Source organism: Miscanthus floridulus, chromosome 15 (genome assembly GCF_019320115.1).
Source record: "Miscanthus floridulus cultivar M001 chromosome 15, ASM1932011v1, whole genome shotgun sequence".
NCBI classification, from domain to species: Eukaryota; Viridiplantae; Streptophyta; class Magnoliopsida; order Poales; family Poaceae; genus Miscanthus; species Miscanthus floridulus.
The window spans coordinates 74110773-74128981 of record NC_089594.1 but is presented as its reverse complement, the minus strand read 5'-3'; the positions used below and the strand labels follow the sequence as shown (position 1 = coordinate 74128981).

Below are 18209 nucleotides of genomic sequence, written 5' to 3'. Positions count from 1 at the left end.
GTTTTTGTGTGGTGTGGCAAGATGCTATAGATTAGCCTCATGATTCCTGAGCAGATACCACGCTGTGTCTGTATTATGTCCCTGCTCGCTTTCAGATGGCTCTGCTTTCTGGATTTGTGGCCGCCTGGCGGGTCCACACGGGTTAGTGTCCAAACCGGGTGATTTGTTTTCTTGGATGCATTAAGAATTTTTGGGACAGATGATGCTGGGAGGTAGTTGGGATTGGTAATTGGTCGGTCAAGCGAGTCCATCCTTTTGTATACATGGGGGTGTTTAGTTTCCCCAATTTCTAGAATTTGGCACTATGCAAAAAGAAGATTCCCCGTCACATCAAATTTACGGTACATACATGGAGTACTAAATGTTGACGAAATCAAAAACTAATTGCACAGTTTGGTTGTACTTTACGAGACGAACGTTTTGAGCCTAATTAGTCAACGTTTAGACAATTATTACTAAATACAAACGAAATGCTACAGCAGCTACTGTGGCTACAGTAACCCTGACGCGCCGATACCGCGCTGAACTAAACGAGGGCCATATTTTATACAGAGAGCCTGCAGCCTGCCTTTTTCACACACTAGCGCTCCGTTCACTTAGACTTATTTGGCTGATAAGCTATGACTGAAAGTACTGCTGCTGATTTGATGTAAAAGAAAATTACTATTTATTAATTAAAAAAATACGATTTATAAGTCAAACAGGCCTAAACAAACGAGACGTAGATTCTAGGGCTTCCCTACGACAGATGATTCTTTATCGGAATAAACATATTTCAGGAGTAAGCATGCCTCGTCAGCTGGAGCGTACGTGTGGATATTGTTTTTGGGTTTTTTTTCTCCCTTTGAGATGAGCATATGGATAGTTAGATGCACACTGTTGCATGCTAAACCTATAAATCTTGCATGTATGATCCTTTTGTATGAAAGCTAAAATCAGACTTATTTAGGTCCTATTTGATCCGTTAGCTAGCTGTTAATAGTTAGCTAGCTAATAGGTTACAATTAAGAGGATGTTTGGTTCCACCTCTTAAATTTTAGTCGTTGTCCCATCAGATGTTTTGACACATGTATGGAGTATTAAATATAGACTATTTACGAAACTAAATGCATAGATTGAAACTGTTTTGCGAGACGAATTTTTTAAGCATAATTAGTCTATGATTTGACAATGTGGTGCTACAGTAAACATGTGCTAATGACGGATTAACTAGACTTAATAAATTCGTCTCGCTGATTACTAACGGATTCTGTAATTTATTTTTTATTAGTATCCGAACACCCTATGCAACACCCAAATAATACCTCCTAATCTTTAGTCCCTAAATCTAAACATCGTCTGCTGGTTGCAGATGTTTAGGCTTTCAGCTGCAAATAAAGAACTGCTATCTCTTGTATCTTCGACGTCAAACAGACGCAGCCAAAGTAGCTACAACGAGCAGGCTGATTAGTTACTATTAGCTAGTTTAGTCCAACTAGTAAAACAGTTGTTAGTTAAGTATTAAGCTAACAATTAGCTAACTTGTTTGGATTTAAGGATCTATTCTCTCCTTCCTACAAAGAATGGCCATGTTCGCTTAAATTTATCAGCCGTACCGTTTCAACAAAATAACAATGTTTTTCTCTCACAACAAATCGGCATCACCCATTTTTCCAGCTAGCCGAACAGGGTCAATGTCATTCTAACATCTCAAGAAGTCAATCATTTTTAACTTTGATCAATTATATATATAAAAATATCAGCATTTATAATACATAATTAGTATCATTAGATAAATCATGGAATATATTTTTATAATAAATTTATTTAGTGATATAATGTTGCTAAAATTTTTTATAAATAAAGCTAGTCAAACTAAGTTTGACTGGCACGCATCCCATAGCATTATATCATTCTTTTAGAGACGGATGGAGTAATCATTAGCAGCTACTCCCTCTGTCATAAATTATCTGTCGCTTTTGGTTTCCGTGCTGTAAGTTTGACTGGATTGGTAGAAAACGTGTATAACATTTGTATCTCTAAATAAAATTATTAAAAAATTAGATTCAAAGATCTTTCCAATAATACTAATTATGTACCATAAATATTAATATTTTAATATATATTTTGTTAAAGTTATTTTTTAAGAAGTGAAAACGACACATATTTTGGGACAGAGGGAGTAACTATTAGTCCCTTTGATCCAAAAAGAGCTTTACATTATGCCAAGAGCAGCTCTACCAGCAATTATGGAGAGGACATATTTTTGAGAGATTGAGATTTAAGAGAACGTGGATTGAAAAGAAGATCTGCTAGAGCTTATGCAAGAATATAGTGAAGGCGGTCTCCTTTCCTAATCCGGTGAAGTTGCTAGATTACCTTCGATTAGTTTTCAATGCATCAAATATCCGAAGGCATGCAGAGTAGAAGATTGCTTATGATGACGCTGAGGGGCTGTTTACAAATCATACTTTTGACTTTTTGAGAGAAACTCCAAAAATCGTCTAGAATTGAGTTTTTGAATCTTAAAAAATATAGTTTTAGAAATATCATGGTTCTGGAAACAATAAGGTTTGTTACATCAAAACATCTCAAAGCTTTCCAAAACCACGATACTAAAACTCCAACATAATACTCTGCATCGTTGAGCACTTCTCTTCTTCCTTATTAGAAATGGTGTCGCAAACTCAAACATTTGGCATTGATGCCAAATCAAGCCCTTATATCTGATATTACAAAATGTTAATTTCTCTATATGTCTCTCGGCTTGCTACCCAATGTTTAATTCCCGAACTCGAATTATCTAGACCCCAACCTGACATCTGGATTACAATTTCGGATAGTTACCCTTGGTACCCAAATTTAATTAAGGTAGTTTGGGTATTGGTCCCGCTACCCGAATGTATGTGATGTGTATGAGTGCATATGTTTATCTGCTTGAACAACATTTGTGCAGTTGTCGAAGACCATATGCTGTTTGCTACTTTGTTATTTGCTAGCCGTGTGATTGCTTATATATTTCTCTCTATTAATGCTGGTAAAAAAATATTGTTTACTGCTTTAAAATGTCACTAAAGTTTTTATCTATTTAGCTGGTTTTATTAAATTCGGGTACTATGGGTATTACCCAAACCTAAATTTTTGAGTACCTGAATTATCTGGTAGTGTTTTCTTGAGACGAAAATCGAGTATTAGTTTCTATTTTTTCTTTTTCTTCTCGTCGTCGTCGACCAGAGCTGCTCGACATTGCCTTGCCGCGCACTGAGCTCCGATCCATCGGCCGTGCCGCCGTGGCCGGACATCTGCCGCAGGTGGAAGCCCTCGCGGCCGGCCTCGCCACCTTCCCACTAATGCCACTGCACAGCCCGCCGCGCGTCGACTCCATGTCCGGAGCAGGCACCGACGCTGCCGCACTAGCTCTGGTTGCGCTTCGCGCCCTGCCTCCCGGTGTAGCTGTCTTGCCGAGGAAGGCAAACCTATGCTTGTGTTGGCGTTTTCCATTTTTGCCCATGCTTAATTTTTTTTATATTTATATATGAATTCATATTAATGGTTCCGTTCGCGTGCCCTTAAATCCGGCTTGATCCGCTTCTTTTTTCATCCGAAAACAGTGTTTTCGTCTCACAAATTCATCTAGATCCATCCAGATTTCTCCAGATTTCTCCAAGCGAACGGGGCCATTGGAGGCAGCAATCTCAGGTTTGTGGAAGCTCATATGCACAATATAGAGCCGCTCCATCACCATGATGGAGCGATTCATGGGTCTGGATGAATCTGGTGCTTTAAACTTATTTTTTCAGAGATGGAGCAGCTCTCCAAATAGGCCCTTAGAGTAGTGTATCCTGATTCTAGGATGTTAGAACATATGATGCGATTATTACATGGATCTCCGATCCTTTAGTACCCATACACTAGACATGTTATTTGAAACGACACTAGACATGTTATGGACTCTAATTCTAAAATGAATTGAAATGCATGATGTGAGCGAGTTGAATATTTGTCTAATCGTCCATGTTATATTGTAACAAGTTGTATACCCTGTTACAGCTTACAATGTACCGGCATATTTGATAGTAAAATAAAAATAGTAACGAGTATTTTTTTTTTCGAGACTCAGTTACAGGCGCAGACGTCCATGTAGACGGGCGCACACTCAACACTATGAACGCACGCACGCATATACTACCTCTGTGAGCACATTCGAAGGACTGAGAGTATTGACGCACTATATATACTCTTTTTAGAGTTCCAAATGCACACTCATAATCGCCATGTTCGCTTGACTTATAAGCCATATTTTTTCAGTCAACGAATAATATTTTTCTCTCATAATAAATCAGCCAACAATACTTTAATGATTAGGCTCACCCTTTAGAGTAAATGACCACTAAACTAATGTCACAGATGCACGAACAGATGCACGAATATATGAATGCACCTCACATACATCGTTCCGTAGTCCGTATCCGTACTAGTATAGTACTCTTAGCCCAAGGTGATTTTTTTTTACCAAAACTGTCATAGTTTATACCATCGCAAAGCAAGGATTTACCAAAACTGTCAATGTCCAGAAATGCAGAGGGTAACATTGGAACACACACACAAACAGAGCGGTTAAAAAGCTAGAGCCAGTTAAATAGGGGGAGGAGGCTTCGGTTGCCATCTCACTCACTCTCGCCATCACTCCGGCCTCTTCCACGGCCGCCTCCGCCAGTCCGCCGCCGCCGCCACCTCGCCGCCGACCACCATAGCATCATATATTTCAGAGCTCGCGCCCCTTGCGCATGGTTCTTGGCTTCTTGCTTTTTGCTCGACGTTCACTGTAACTAATCGACTATAAGCGTGGTGACGACTGAGAGATGGTGCCGGTGGAGGCGGCGGCGGCGGCGGAGGCGGTGGATGACTGGTCGGAGTGCGCGTTCTCGCTGACCTGCGAGGAAGACTGCGCCGACCTCGGCGACGGCGTCGTAGACGACGGCGAGTTCTTCCCGCTCTACAATGCCGGCGACGAGGAGGAAGAGGAGTACTTGGAGCAGCTCGTGTTCAAGGAGACCAGCTTCTGCTCCTCCTCCTCCGACTCAGCCACCGACTGCGACGGCGACGGCGACGGAGACGAAGAATACCCTTCGCTCGCCTCCGCCGAGGAGTGGTTCCGGCAAGCTCGCCTCGCCGCCGTCAAGTGGATTCTTGAAGTGAGTCCCGATTAGCTCAGCTCTAGCTCCTTGACGCCGTCAGGTTGGCATGGCATCTGATTGCATCGTTCGCCCATTGCAGACCCGCGGGTGCTTCGGCTTCGGCCACCGGACGGCGTACCTCGCCATCGCCTACTTCGATAGCTTCCTCCTCCGGCGACGCGTCGATGTAATCTATCCGCGCCGCCGTTAATTTTTTTTTGTTTTTTTTTCCAAAAAAAGCCTCTGCTTTTGGGGACCAACGCGCGAATGAATGCCTGACGCCGGGGATTGCATTGGTGACTGCAGAGGGAGGCGATGCCGTGGGCGGCGCAGCTGCTGTCCGTGGCGTGCGTGTCCGTGGCCGCCAAGATGGAGGAGTGCCAGGTGCCGGCGCTGTCGGAGTTCCACGCCGTCGGCTACGATTTCGACTCGGCGTCCATCCGCCGGATGGAGCTGCTGGTGCTGTCCACGCTCGGGTGGCGCATGGGCGCCGTCACGCCCTTCGACTTCCTCCCCTGCTTCTCCTCCCGGGTCCACCCGCACGGCGGCGCCGGCGCCGGCGGCCACGTCGCCCTCAAGGCCATCGGTTTTATCTTTGCCACGGCTGAAGGTTCATACACATCAATATCGAATCTTTTATTTTTCTCTCTCTCTCTCTCTCTCTCGTTTCTGACATCCAGTGATCTGTCTTGCGTGCATTACTCTGACTGTCTGGTCTGCTCGGTGTTCGGCTGTTCGTGCAGCTGGTAGCGTGCTTGATCACAGGCCATCCACTGTGGCTGCAGCTGCAATCTTGGCTGCAACCGATGGACCTCTGCTGACCAAAGAAGCACTGGGTTCCAAGATGAGCTACCTTTCTCCATCTTGTCTTATTGAGAAGGTGAGTCACTTGCTTCCATCCACTAGTACCTAGTACTTGTGTAGCATTTTGATCATATGAGTGTTCTCTCTGGATGAACCTTGGATTAGATGAGCTTCACTTTACCATTTCTCTGTTTAATTAGATGTGTTTGTTTCTCTGATCAGGAGCATGTACATGCCTGCTACAGTATGATGGTTGGGGACATGAGCAGGAGAGGTAGCAAGAGATCATTGCCATGTTCAGGCTCCAACGAGATTGCCACTAGTACATATCATTCTGTTCTTGTTGATGATGATGTTACGGACACCACCGCCGCCTTTGCCACGGCGGTGGCGACGAGGAATAAGCGGATCAGGCTGGAGCCGACGGGCAACCGTTGAGAAAGCTAGCACCACCGGGGACACAATTTTTAGCCAGATGTCTAGGGGGGCTTGGTTTGATCTTCCCTTTCATTTTCTTTCCTTCTTTTTAACTTATATGTTTGCAAAAAAGAAGAGATTTTTTAGGTTCTTTGAGCCATTGCCATGGGTTGGCATTGGCTGTTGTCAGATTGGATTGGTTTGGTTTGTGAGAGGTGGAAGAGATGAACAAAGCATGGGGCTGAGCTTTCCTATGGAGAGGAGAGCTTAGGTTAATAAGCCCAATGCCAGTGCCCAAACAGGACACATTTCACAGTGAACTTTACTTCAAAGTTGCACTGTTTGATGAACCATTGTTGATGCAATGTTGCATTGCATATGGTGGGATGCTGCTGCAGAGAAGATGCAAAACAAGTGGTAAGGGCTGTCTCCAACAGGAGACCTATAAGGAGACCCAAACTTAAAATGGGTCTTCAACACAATACCTATAGCCTCCAACATAACCTATATAGAAGACTCATTTTAGGTGCCAAGAAAGGTATTATCCTCTCTTCTGGAGACCCATTTGCAGAAAAGGTTCTCTTTTGGATCTTGTTGTTGAAGAAGACTAAAAATGGGTATTGAACCTTTAACTGTAGCGTTACCCAAATATGAAATGGGTCTTGTGTTTTGATATCGATCGTTGGAGACCGTCAATGTGGGTTTTGCCATTGTTTATATATATATATATATATATATAGAGAGAGAGAGAGAGAGAGAGAGAGCTGTTCCCTTTTCACTTGTGCAAGTGGATGTGAGAATGGTGTTTCACTCTGCACTTGCAAGGGTTACAATGGTTTGTAACAAACCCTGTGTACTTGTGTAACCCCTCTTGTTCCTGAGGAATGGAATCAGATTGCATCAAGTTGTGGTGCCTGCCTGTGTATGTGACAACATCCCTGTAGGTTTCTTGATCAGTTCTGCTTACTGCTGCAAATTTTCAGTGCCACTCATTCAGTTCTGGCTGGGCCATGCCAGTGCTTCTTGTTCTGCTTTTTTTTTTCAGGAAGGAGGATCCAATGCAACCCTTTCCCTGTTACATTGCAACCAGTTTAGCACATGCTTGATGAATCCACAGTGATGGCCGGGAAGAGATGGCCGGTGCGTAAAGAAAGGCATTGTCAACCTGAACCACGATTAGTAGTAAGTACAGTGTGGCCTTTTGGTCATTATTGTGCATGCTGAGCAAAGCATGCAACAGCACATTACAATGTGCACTTGTGTTGGAAAGAAGACAAGTGTTGCATATGAATGTGAGTATTAATGTACCGGATAGATACTAAGGTTAGCACTTTATGCCAATAATTGCCCAAATATTAGCAATGGTGATGTGCAACTTGCAAGTTGTTTGGAAGCTGTGGCATCTCACATTTTTTGACAAATGGTATAGTTAATCCGTCCAGTATAATACCAATTAATACAAACTATATGATAAGGTGTATATGGATTACACAAAGGAATGGACAAGTAACCATGGGTTTATTGTAATTCTTCAATTCAAAGAAGAAAACTCTTTCAAACACAAACTCACATACGTTAGTCAAATGGAAGAACAAGGTTACCAATGTGGCAGCATGCACGTGCAGAGAAAGATGAACACACACATGCCCAGAATATTACAACTTTCATTCATGGATACAATAATGATGATATCTTTACATCCACTGCCTTTATTTTTATTTCTCACCCTCCCCATGATAAAACCCTAAACCCTAAAGCTGATCTTCTGGCCTCATCCACTATCTAATGCAGGTCTTACATTGCACCCTGCCTTACAGCTGGTAAAAAGAGCTTTTGCCCTGCAGTCTGGCAATGAAAATGCCTGCCCTGCCCTGCCCCCATGGGCAATGGAGTGGCTTTCTGAGCTGAGAGCACAGCCACCAGTCCACCACCACCACCACCACCACCACCATCTCTGCAGTCTGCAAGCATTATGCATGCTACCTGCTGGCTGCTGCGGACATGGCATTGCCAAACCTTCTCTCTTTCTCTCTCATTCATGTGCCTCCATGGCTTTGTTTTGTTTCTCCAATGTTGCTATATAAAGGAAAGGGGTTCCTTGCATTGAAGCCTGGACAGTTGGTCACAAATGCTTCTGTGCTATTCTCAAACAGTGTTTCCATGACATGAAGGTAGGACAGCTGGTACTTGGGGTTGTGGAGGTTGGGGGGATGGAGATTGAACTTGAAAATGTTAGCCTAGATCAGTCAGATAAACAAATGCAACATGTGCTTTACAGAATAATTCAGTTGTAGATCAAGAGTGCCCAAGGGAGATCAGATTTTGAACATCTTGATTCCATTTTGTAGGCCTGATCGAAGTACATGTACATAAGCTGCTGCGACTAAAAAGGAAGAAAGGGAATATATGAGCATGGATTTTGTCATTTCCCTAGTCTGAGCATTTTTCCCCAGAAGAGAGAAAAGCAAAAAAATATATTGAAATAAACTAGGTGTCTCTGCAGGCACCCAAATAAATTTGAGGAAATGCTTCCCTTACCTATACCATATAGGAGTAACATTGGTTTTCATTCAAACTGATGTACAGTACTTATCATGTATGATACCTCGGAGATCGATCTGGTCAAGATGAATGGACCATTAAAAATTTGTAGGTCCGTCACAAAGCAGATCAAATCAAACATGTTTAGGGGATTTTCTTGGACTAATCAACTGTACAATGTTAAGATGGGCATTGGGCAACTAAAGATAACCTACAATAATGCATGTGTCAACCAATGGCAGCACATCTGGTAGCTTGTATCTAAAGTGTGGAGAGGATATCATACATGATAAGTACTGAATCTGGACTGCCCAAACCTAGACCTGCATATGCATATGCATATGGTTGTTGGGTGAATAAACATGAGGATGATCCAGAAAGGGTTAACAAGCCTGCACAGCTTCTCAGTCACCAATGCAGTCAAAAACAGGCTTGGAGACAAAGCTTTGGTTAAATTTTGTTGGTTCAAAGGAGTAGCACAGCTGCCACCTAGAAGTGAGTGGCCACCTCATTGGATGGCCGGCTGCCCTGGTCCTGGCAAAGCACCAATAGTTTTTGTTTTCTGGTGGAACACTTGACTATGTTGTGATCATCAGTAGTAAAACAAAACCTCAGATCATACAAGATTTTTGTATGAATGAATATCGATCTAATTCATGTGTCCAATGCCATGTAAATGGATGCCTAGAATTGTTTGGAACACGGGGTTTCGTCGCGATCGATCCGGGCAGGTCGCTTGTGAAATTTCTGCGCTAAAAAGGAAATCCCTGAAGTTTGAAAAAAAAAGAATCTTAAAGTTTCTGAAATATTTCTAGTTTCCAGTTAAGTTTATGCCTGTATGATTGCAATATGAAATGCACTACATTTAATTTAAATGCCATACATGAAATTGAAGGGGGAATTTAAAAGTAGCGAAGGCATATAGGATGAGGTATGGCAGCTGGAGTTTGTACAGCTGTGAGTCTGTGTGAACCGAAAGCCTGGAGGCAAAGATGGCCCTGCTGCTTGTGCTTGCACCAACAGCAGGGCGTGGGGCAGGGCGAGCACTTGGGGGATGTGGTCTAAAGAGTAGAAACAAGCCTGCACAAAGACAAAGAGGCCAGCACAAAGACGTGCATTGCATGACACAAGAGAGGGCATGAGATGAGAGCAGCATGTAGCAGAGTCACACACACACAAATCCTGATCTGGTCAAGGAAACACATGGTTTGTTTTGTATCGCTTGTTTTGGTTTTTGCGTGGAGGCAGAGGCATTGCTTGTGAATGTGATGAACTGTCGTCTCCTTGCATTGGGTGGCAATGGCAGTGGCATGGCGTGCGGTCACAGTTCTTGCCTTGTCATACTCTATCTGCTAAGCATCCATCGATGCACATAGTCTATCGCTTTCTTATATATAGTACTCTGTTTACTAGAGAGCCGTAAGAGTGATCACGAGAAGGGAAAACAATTTGACCGTGCCCATCACAAGTTCTTTAACTTGAATTTGTTAAATGAGATACTATTGGCGGTATTGGCAGCATTTTGTCTGTCCTTTGATACTATGATCCTAGATCACTTAAAACTAATGCATTCTTGCGAGATGAAACGAAGTACTGAAGAATAACCTAGCAGTATAATTAGCATGAGTGCCTAATAACGAAACGTCAAAACTAAGAGCCTGTTTCGCAGGGGGCTGAATCTAGGAGCTGTGCCAAACGGTTCATTTTCTTATCGGGTAGTAATTCTCGGAAATGAACTAGAAATTGGGAGCCAAAAAATATAGTTTCTACTGATCACTCCACCCTTAGAATCGATTTCTGCGTAGAGCTTATGGTAGAGAACACCGAAAGAATTATTTTCACTCACAGAATCACTCGTCTCAAGGAATCATGATCAGAAGAAGCTCTTGCCAAACAAGCCATAAATTCATAGCATTGTTTCGGAGAAAATGCATGGCTTCATCTGAACCAAACCAACCATAGGTGATTAGGCTGACTGAGCATTGTTCCAGCATGGCAGCATCATACGCTAATCACACTGCAGAAAAGAGAAGAGAGAGGGAGAGAAAGGTGAGGTGGACAAGACCAGCTTTAGGGTTTGGAGCTGGGCGTGCGTGGCGTGTAGGGAGGAGACGTGTCTCCCCGTCCGCTGCTGCTGGTGGTGATGGGTGTTGGGGAGCGGGCAAACGAACGGTAGGGCATTATGAGGAGCCGGGCTGCGCGCTGCACTGCAGGGCGGGGCGACCTCAGCTGGTCTGCTCTGGTCTGGTCAACCTCGAGATCGGGGACTGCAGCCCGGCCCAGCCTGGCCTACAACCTCACCTTGCCATACCCAAGCATGAAGCATGGCTGCTGCGTGCTGCCACCCGGTCTGGCCTCTCTGCACACGCACCGCCCTCCTCTTTGTGCATCGATTTGTGCGCCGATCGGGGGTCACCTGACCCTGACCGGCTCCGGCTGACCGACCGGTGTTCCGACTGTATGCTGAGCTGCTCGTCAGCCTGTTCGGCTGGAGCGGCTGGCTGACGCTGGCCAGCCCCTTCACGAGAGCACTGTTCATATAAACAGTATTTTTAACTAGAAACCATATTTTTTTCTCACGCAAACAAGCCGACAGTATTTTCTCACAACAAGCCAACGGTTCCGAATAGTTCCGAACAGCCCGCGTATCCGTACGTGAGAACTCGGTACAGTGAAAACTGAAAACGCAATGCCAACATATCGCCAATGCGATGTGTGCCGTGCCGTCGTGTTCCATGCCGGCCGGGCCATACTGCTGTTGCTACGGAACGGGTGCGAACGGGTGCGGGACCTGATGGGCAGCCAGGTCCTCAGTCCTCGGGCCTCGGGCTGGAGCTAAACTCAGGACCTAAGCAGTGCACTCACAATCGCAATTTATAGTGACCAATAAGATTGAGTATATATAGAGTAACTAGGGCCTTGTTTAGATCACCTCCAAATTCCAAGTTTTATCACTCTCTCCATCATATCAATTTTTAGCCGCTTGCATGGAGCATTAAATGTAGGTAAAAAAAATAACTAATTGCACAGTTTAGTTCGAAATCACGAGATGAATCTTTTGAGCTTAGTTGGTCCACGATTGGACAATATTTATCAAATAAGACGAAAGTGCTACTATTTATCGGGTTGAAATTTTTTTGCAATCTAAACATGGCCTAGGTACATGACCGTGCGTTGCAACTTGAAAAATTAATACCTTGATAATATATATTGTACTGTTATCAAAAAAGATATTGCGAGCATGATGTTCGGAATATCAATATTGCGTGAGCTCGACAATGCATATCGGCTATTTATTAACAACAAACAAAACAATATATCGTACATGTGTTGTATATAGAAGCAGGGAGACCATTGGGTGAAACTAAGAGATTAGTTCTTTCCTAAGTGTATCAACTGACAAACCATAATAGCAAACCTTAACAACATCATAAGGGTATTGGCGCGACAAGCACTGACAGTCATGTAGTCATTTGCAGTTCTCATAAATGTGTTGGAGGTATCCTGCATATAAGCTGTTTGTTAAAATTTAAGGCTAAAGTACTGTTGACTATCTTGAAAAATCAGCAAAGGCAGATAATGATCCATACTCACCGGCAGACAAAAGCTACTCTAGCAGAATCAAATGATGAATGTCATAATGGAAGTCGAGAAACCATGACCATCACAAAGTAGCACCACCGAAGCAATATTTGAAAATTCATACTAAGGTGGTGTTTAGATGCGAAATGGGTTGAAAACTTTCTGCGAAATGTTTTCAAGGTGAAAACCCAATTCTGCAAAAAAAATTCAGACCCTGTTTAGATGTACCTGAAAACTTTTGAGCTGTAACAAAAGATGACAGATTTGCTCATAATAAATGATGCTTTTGGACCATTAATACCAGCCATGCACATGCATGCTATGCATACTGCTCGGCACATTTGCATGCACAGAATCACTCATACACAAAAACCATATAACTCATGTACAAATGTTCAATGTCACAAGTCCATTACAACTGAAGGCACCAATCACTCATAAGCATTACAACATAAACATTACAACATATAACAAACCAATCCCTTGACGACGAGGCCTGAGTTTGTGGCTGCGATGCCAGAGCTTCGGGTGGCACATAATTCTCATCACAATCACAACGATCAAAATCTTTGTCCACTATGCCACTGCTCCTAATAAAATTATGCAGTGCCATGCAAGCTACTATTATTTGGCTTTGCACATGAGGTGGATATCTTGGCATACTCAACAAAATCCTCCACTTCATCTTCAAAACCCTAAAAGACCTCAATGACATTTCTAAGAGACGAATGTGCAAAGTTGAAGATTTCTTTTTTACCTTGAGGTTCCTGGGCATGACGATACTCCGACAGATGATACATGGTTCCCTTGTAAGGTGCAAGGTATCCTGGCCGGTTTGGATAGCCGGAATCGACCAGGTAGTATTTACCTGCACATCACAACCAGTTAGTTAGTGACCTCGATCACAAGTAATCTGGCCATTCCATCTTGATGGGTGTTTACCTGTTGGTGGGTGTGGAAAGACATGGCCGAAGGTCGTAGTGGCATCAGTGAAAACTCTCACATCATGCACTGATCCAGGCCATCCAGCAAGCACAAAGGTGAACTTCATGTCGAAGTTACAAACAACCAACACATTTTGGGTTGTCATTCCCTTGCGACACATGTGTTGAATCACCTTATGACTTGGCACAACACAAGGTACATGAGTGCCGTCAATTGCTCCTATACAATCCTTGAAAAATGGATAGAACCGTGGACTCATCAGCCTAGGATGGATTGCTGTAAAATCTGAGTCCTCGGGCTTAATGATGTCCTTAGCTAGTTTTGTCAGGCATTTCAACACCTTATAGAAATTGGTATGGACTGTGCCTAGTGACCTCTCTAACCTGTCCTCAGCTTGCCTGACTGACTAGGGTGCACCAACCATCCACAGAAACATTCCTAAGGCTTCAATTGAACTAGACTTCTTACTAGATTTCAGGCCATATGACTCTGTAAGCAATTCATGCAACCTATAAAACATTGTTGGGCTTATCCTAAACATTTTGTAGCATCTATCTCTATCTTGTAATTTATTTTGCACCCACTGAAGCCCAGACAAGAAAGGTTGCCTATATGGGGCCCTAGTACAATATTTATCATAATGCATGGCATACATAAGCATACCAGATAGAAATTCTGAATTGACATCCTCAGCAATAAGTGACAATATCTCATCATCACTGGAATCCTCATCTTGATCATCACAAATGACCTGTGGCCTCACTGAAATTCTAGCCTAATCATATAAATAACAATAATTAGTACAAGTCACTGGAATATAAGTCACTAGAATATACCAAATTGGAACCATATAAGCCACTGGAATAAAAGTTCACTCATATATCATCATAATATAAGTCACAGTTCATTCATCACAGATTTCAGCATAATAAAACTCACAGAAACCACATCATCCATCACAGATTTCACATAAACCACATCATTCATGACTTCAAGTTCAACCGATTAAGGCCCCGTTTGGCACGGCTTTCACCGGCGCCGGCTTATCTGACACCAACACTGTAGCAATACTGTAGCATGAAGCCGGTTTTCTCTCTCTTCCTCTCTCCCTCTCACTGGCGCGCGCACTGTTCATCAGAGCCGGTTTTTCTGGCTTATCCCCGCATGCTACAGTACGATCGCTACAGTGACACGGAAAAGGTGGAGAGAGAGAGAACCGACTTCGTGCTGTAGTGTTGCTACAGTGTTGGTGTCGGATAAGCCGGAGCCGGTGCAAGCCATGCCAAACGGGGCCTAAATAACAGAACATAGTTGAACTGATTAAATAACACAACATAGTTCAATTGATGGAACTGATTCTAGATAAATGAAATTGTAGCCTAGTACCCTAAACCCTTGCAAAGGACTCAATAACCGCACGTCTCCCCTCATTAGTATCAGTTGCAATGAAGAAGTCACGGACTATTGGATCCTGGCAGATACGAAGCACAGCCAACCATTGAACAGGATCTGACTCCTGGACCCCAAATTCCTTAGCTAGATGCTGAACTTGCTTAATCTTCTCAAATATGACATCTTCCTTGGATTGTTTGGCACTTATCTTTGCTTCCACAGCCGCAGCAAGGTATTTGTTCCTTTCCTCTTGTATCCTTTCATTGTTTGCCATGAATCTATTCATGGTCCTCAAGGCTGGACTCTTTAACTTGGTCTTCTTAGGACTTTTGGCAGTTGTGCATATGCTGCTAGCTCTCTTGAGGCTACCATTGCTGCTAGGAGTGACTGGTGTCGCTGGGGTAACTGAATCATCATTGCCATCATCTTCTTCATCATCCACTTCTAGAACTTCTCCTTGTCCAGGGACATATGCAGTGGATCCATCAACAGCTACTCCATGAAACATATGCTCTAGGTCTTCCAAGTAATCTGGCCACCCATTCTTCAACTTTTTCCATTCTGGGTGGTCCTGCAGATGGTACTCAAAGTTTAGAAGCCTATAAACATATCACTACTATCTACAAATCTAACAAAGGAGGGTACAAGTACCTTTGTATTATTTTCCCACCAATCTTCAGTTGCTATGACACTCCCATCCTCTCTACGGCCAAGGCCTGATTGAGTCTTTAATTTCTTAATGAACCCATACAAGGATTTTAGTTGCCTGTACCTACTACCAAGCTGTTCCTTATCATGAACCAAATTGGTGGCTGCTCTAAACCGAGTTAGAACCTCATCCCACCCTTTTTTGGTCATGTTCCCTCTCACGCAATTGCCCTTATTGATCTGTTGACACCATAGGGTGCATAGGACACCTATGTTTGGCCCATTCCAATTGCATCTATCTTTTTTAGCCTAAACCAAATTGGAACATAGATACGTACATACACATCATGCATTCGGCAAATGAAAACACGTGAAAATGGTAAGCCAGCGAGGGCGGATATGGTTCATACCGAGGCTCGAGCGTTCCTAGTGGGCGCCAGAATCTCTTCGAGGTCGTCTTCTTCACCATCTGCGACCGGATCCACGTTGAAGTTGTCATCCGCCATGGCTGCTGGATGAGTTGCCGAAGAATGGGACCGGCGACCGCGACGGGGAACCGATCCAGAAGGTGAGGTGGACGAAGATCCACGCGTGCCACTGTCGGAGAGTGGAGGCGGCCGTGGGGCACGCGGAGCCCCCGGAGTTGAGGCCCGCGCGGCCGGCCATGCCGCCTCTTCCACCGTCAGATCGAGCCGTCCGAACACCAAGGGTACGCCCGGAGGCACGGACGCGCACGGGAGAGGGGGAGAAGCCGCCCTCGCCATCTGCTTTGTCCTGGCCGTAGCGTAGGAGGTTCTCGTACCTTCCCATTCCGGGCCAAGCCTCGCCGTTGGAGTTGAGATCGAGGGAGGAGAGGCCGGCCTGTTGAGCGCTGATGGAGCTTGAGCTAGGGAACTGCGCCGGTGGGTCGGAGTAGAGGTTGAAAGCCGACGAGTGCTCCGGTTGGGAGAAGAAATCGTGGGTGCCGTCGTCGTTTCCGTACCCGCCGCCGTTGCCTTTGAATCCGTCCATGAGCGCTCGGGCGCGGCTTGAAAGCCCGATCTACGCACGGAGAGGGCACGGCCGGCCGCGGTGAAGGAAGTGTGGGGAAGAAGGCAAAGGCTGGCGATGGAGGAGGTGGGGGAGAGACCGAGAGGAGCGGCTGCGAGGGAGATCAGCGTGGCGGCGGTGGAGGAGAGTGGCGGAGATGGAGATGGGGAAAGGAAGAAGGAGAGTGGCGGCCGAGCGAATGGATAGGGTAGGGAGGGAGCGGGCGAGGGGTACAGGCGCGTCCAGGGCGCGGACTGAGGCGAAAAATTTCGGATTCGGGAGTCTGCAGTCCAAAATGTGAAATTTTTTGGACAGGAACTTTTTGCACTTTTCACACCCATGTTTAGTTACATTTTGTAAAAAGATGACCCAGAATCCAAAATTATTTTGCAAAATAGAGGAACTAAACATGGCCTAATTTGACATAGAGCACACCAACTTGATTTCACAATCCTGAGGTTTGTACGGTAACACATAGCAGCTGGTAAATATCTAAAGGTACTAACCAGTCAATAAAAAGCACAAATTTAACAACTCAACCACACTACTCTCAGTCTCTCACCATCCCATTACAGATCAATAATTCTCCTTTACTGCTCTCACCTTTCGCAAACACTGCAGAGGTAATTTTGAATAATTCTAACCATTTATATTTCGGCAATGACATATCTGCTTCTAGAAAAGAGATAACAACAGAGGTGATGATTGGACTTCGCTTTTACGTAACCTCTAAAATATAAGAAAAGGTAACATTTGCTAAGTTACTTACCTGTGTGGTGATTCCCAACTGCCAAGAACGTGCTCACACTCACAACATTCTGAAAGGATAATGCAGTGATTCAGAAAATTTAATGAATCTAGTACTATAAAACAACTGCATATGGATTTTGGTTAACGGTTCATGGGTTAGGTCATTCATTCATAGTAACAAGCCAAATGATATCTTCATTCCATTCCTTTGTATATTCCAGATTTAATATTTGCACATAACAGTATACATGATTAACTCCGCTTATGGTGGGGCGCCTTTGGTGTCCCAGCATAGCAGGTCCCAAGCCCTGGTAAAGGAGGAGAGTTGTGTTAGACACGACGAGCTAATGTAAAAACTTAGCCACTTTAATGGAGATGAAACAAAAAAGAATCCTGTTGGGGCGTAACCCTCTTAGTGGCGCGCCATGTCGGAACCCGGGTATGGTGTTAAATGAGTAAGGGCCGGGTCATCACCCCCGTGACACACCGTGTCGCGATCTGGACACGGTGTCAAGTGAGCAATGATCGAGTCGTCGCATCCTTAGTGGTGTGCCACATCGACGCCCGGGTGTGGTGCAAAATAAGCAAGGGTCTTCACACCTACCTCGGCGGGTGCGAAGGATAAGGAAGCTAGCCGAGCCAACTAGGATCCGTTTAGGTAGCTGGAATGTAGGGTCCAGTTAAGAGAGTTAGTGGACACAACGGTTACGAGGAGTGTAAATATCTTATGCGTCCAAGAGACTAAATGGAAGGGGCAGAAGGCGAAAGAAGGTGGACAATACCGGCTTCAAGCTCTGGTACACAGAGACAACTTCAAATAAAAATGGAGTAGGAGTTGGTGTGGTGGAGGTGAGAAGGCAAAGTGATAGGATCATCTTAGTTAAACTTGTCATTAGTGATATGGTCTTAAACGTAATTAGTGTGTATGTCCCAAGTAGGCCATAA

General features: G+C 44.3%; 2 protein-coding genes across 3 annotated transcripts; one reads left to right on the top strand and one right to left on the bottom strand.

Annotated features, from left to right (window-relative positions):
* Positions 1-4653: 4653 nt before the first annotated feature.
* LOC136508853 (cyclin-D5-2-like) lies at positions 4654-7725 on the top strand. 2 transcript variants are annotated; one of them, XR_010772130.1, is made up of 6 exons: positions 4654-5174; positions 5257-5343; positions 5463-5766; positions 5900-6036; positions 6183-7299; positions 7395-7725. XR_010772130.1 is itself a non-coding variant. In XM_066503631.1 (5 exons), exons 1-5 carry the CDS (start codon positions 4842-4844, stop codon positions 6396-6398), a joined length of 1077 nt encoding a protein of 358 aa, XP_066359728.1. In that variant the 5' UTR covers positions 4654-4841; the 3' UTR covers positions 6399-7725. The 2 variants fall into 2 exon arrangements, 1 of the variants encoding a protein (XP_066359728.1); XM_066503631.1 differs by having other exon boundaries at positions 6183-7725.
* A 4910-nt stretch (positions 7726-12635) lies between these two features.
* Positions 12636-15695, bottom strand: LOC136507664 (uncharacterized). The gene is made up of 5 exons (XM_066502322.1): positions 15489-15695; positions 14860-15408; positions 14109-14220; positions 13258-13368; positions 12636-12694 (listed from the first exon to the last, which is right to left on the bottom strand). The coding sequence occupies exons 1-5, from the start codon at positions 15693-15695 to the stop codon at positions 12636-12638; spliced, it is 1038 nt and encodes a 345-aa protein (XP_066358419.1).
* Between the last annotated feature and the right edge of the window lie 2514 nt (positions 15696-18209).

Coding starts and splice junctions, on each gene's coding strand:
- LOC136507664 (XM_066502322.1), bottom strand. CDS start 15,695: ATGACCAAAAAAGGGTGGGATGAGGTTCTAACTCGGTTTAGAGCAGCC. Junction 15,409..15,488: donor GGTGGGAAAATAATACAAAG/GTACTTGTACCC, acceptor TACCATCTGCAG/GACCACCCAGAATGGAAAAA. Junction 13,369..14,108: donor CAATTCAGAATTTCTATCTG/GTATGCTTATGT, acceptor TGTGATGTGCAG/GTAAATACTACCTGGTCGAT.
- LOC136508853 (XM_066503631.1), top strand. CDS start 4,842: ATGGTGCCGGTGGAGGCGGCGGCGGCGGCGGAGGCGGTGGATGACTGG. Junction 5,175..5,256: donor CCGTCAAGTGGATTCTTGAA/GTGAGTCCCGAT, acceptor CGCCCATTGCAG/ACCCGCGGGTGCTTCGGCTT. Junction 5,767..5,899: donor TATCTTTGCCACGGCTGAAG/GTTCATACACAT, acceptor CTGTTCGTGCAG/CTGGTAGCGTGCTTGATCAC.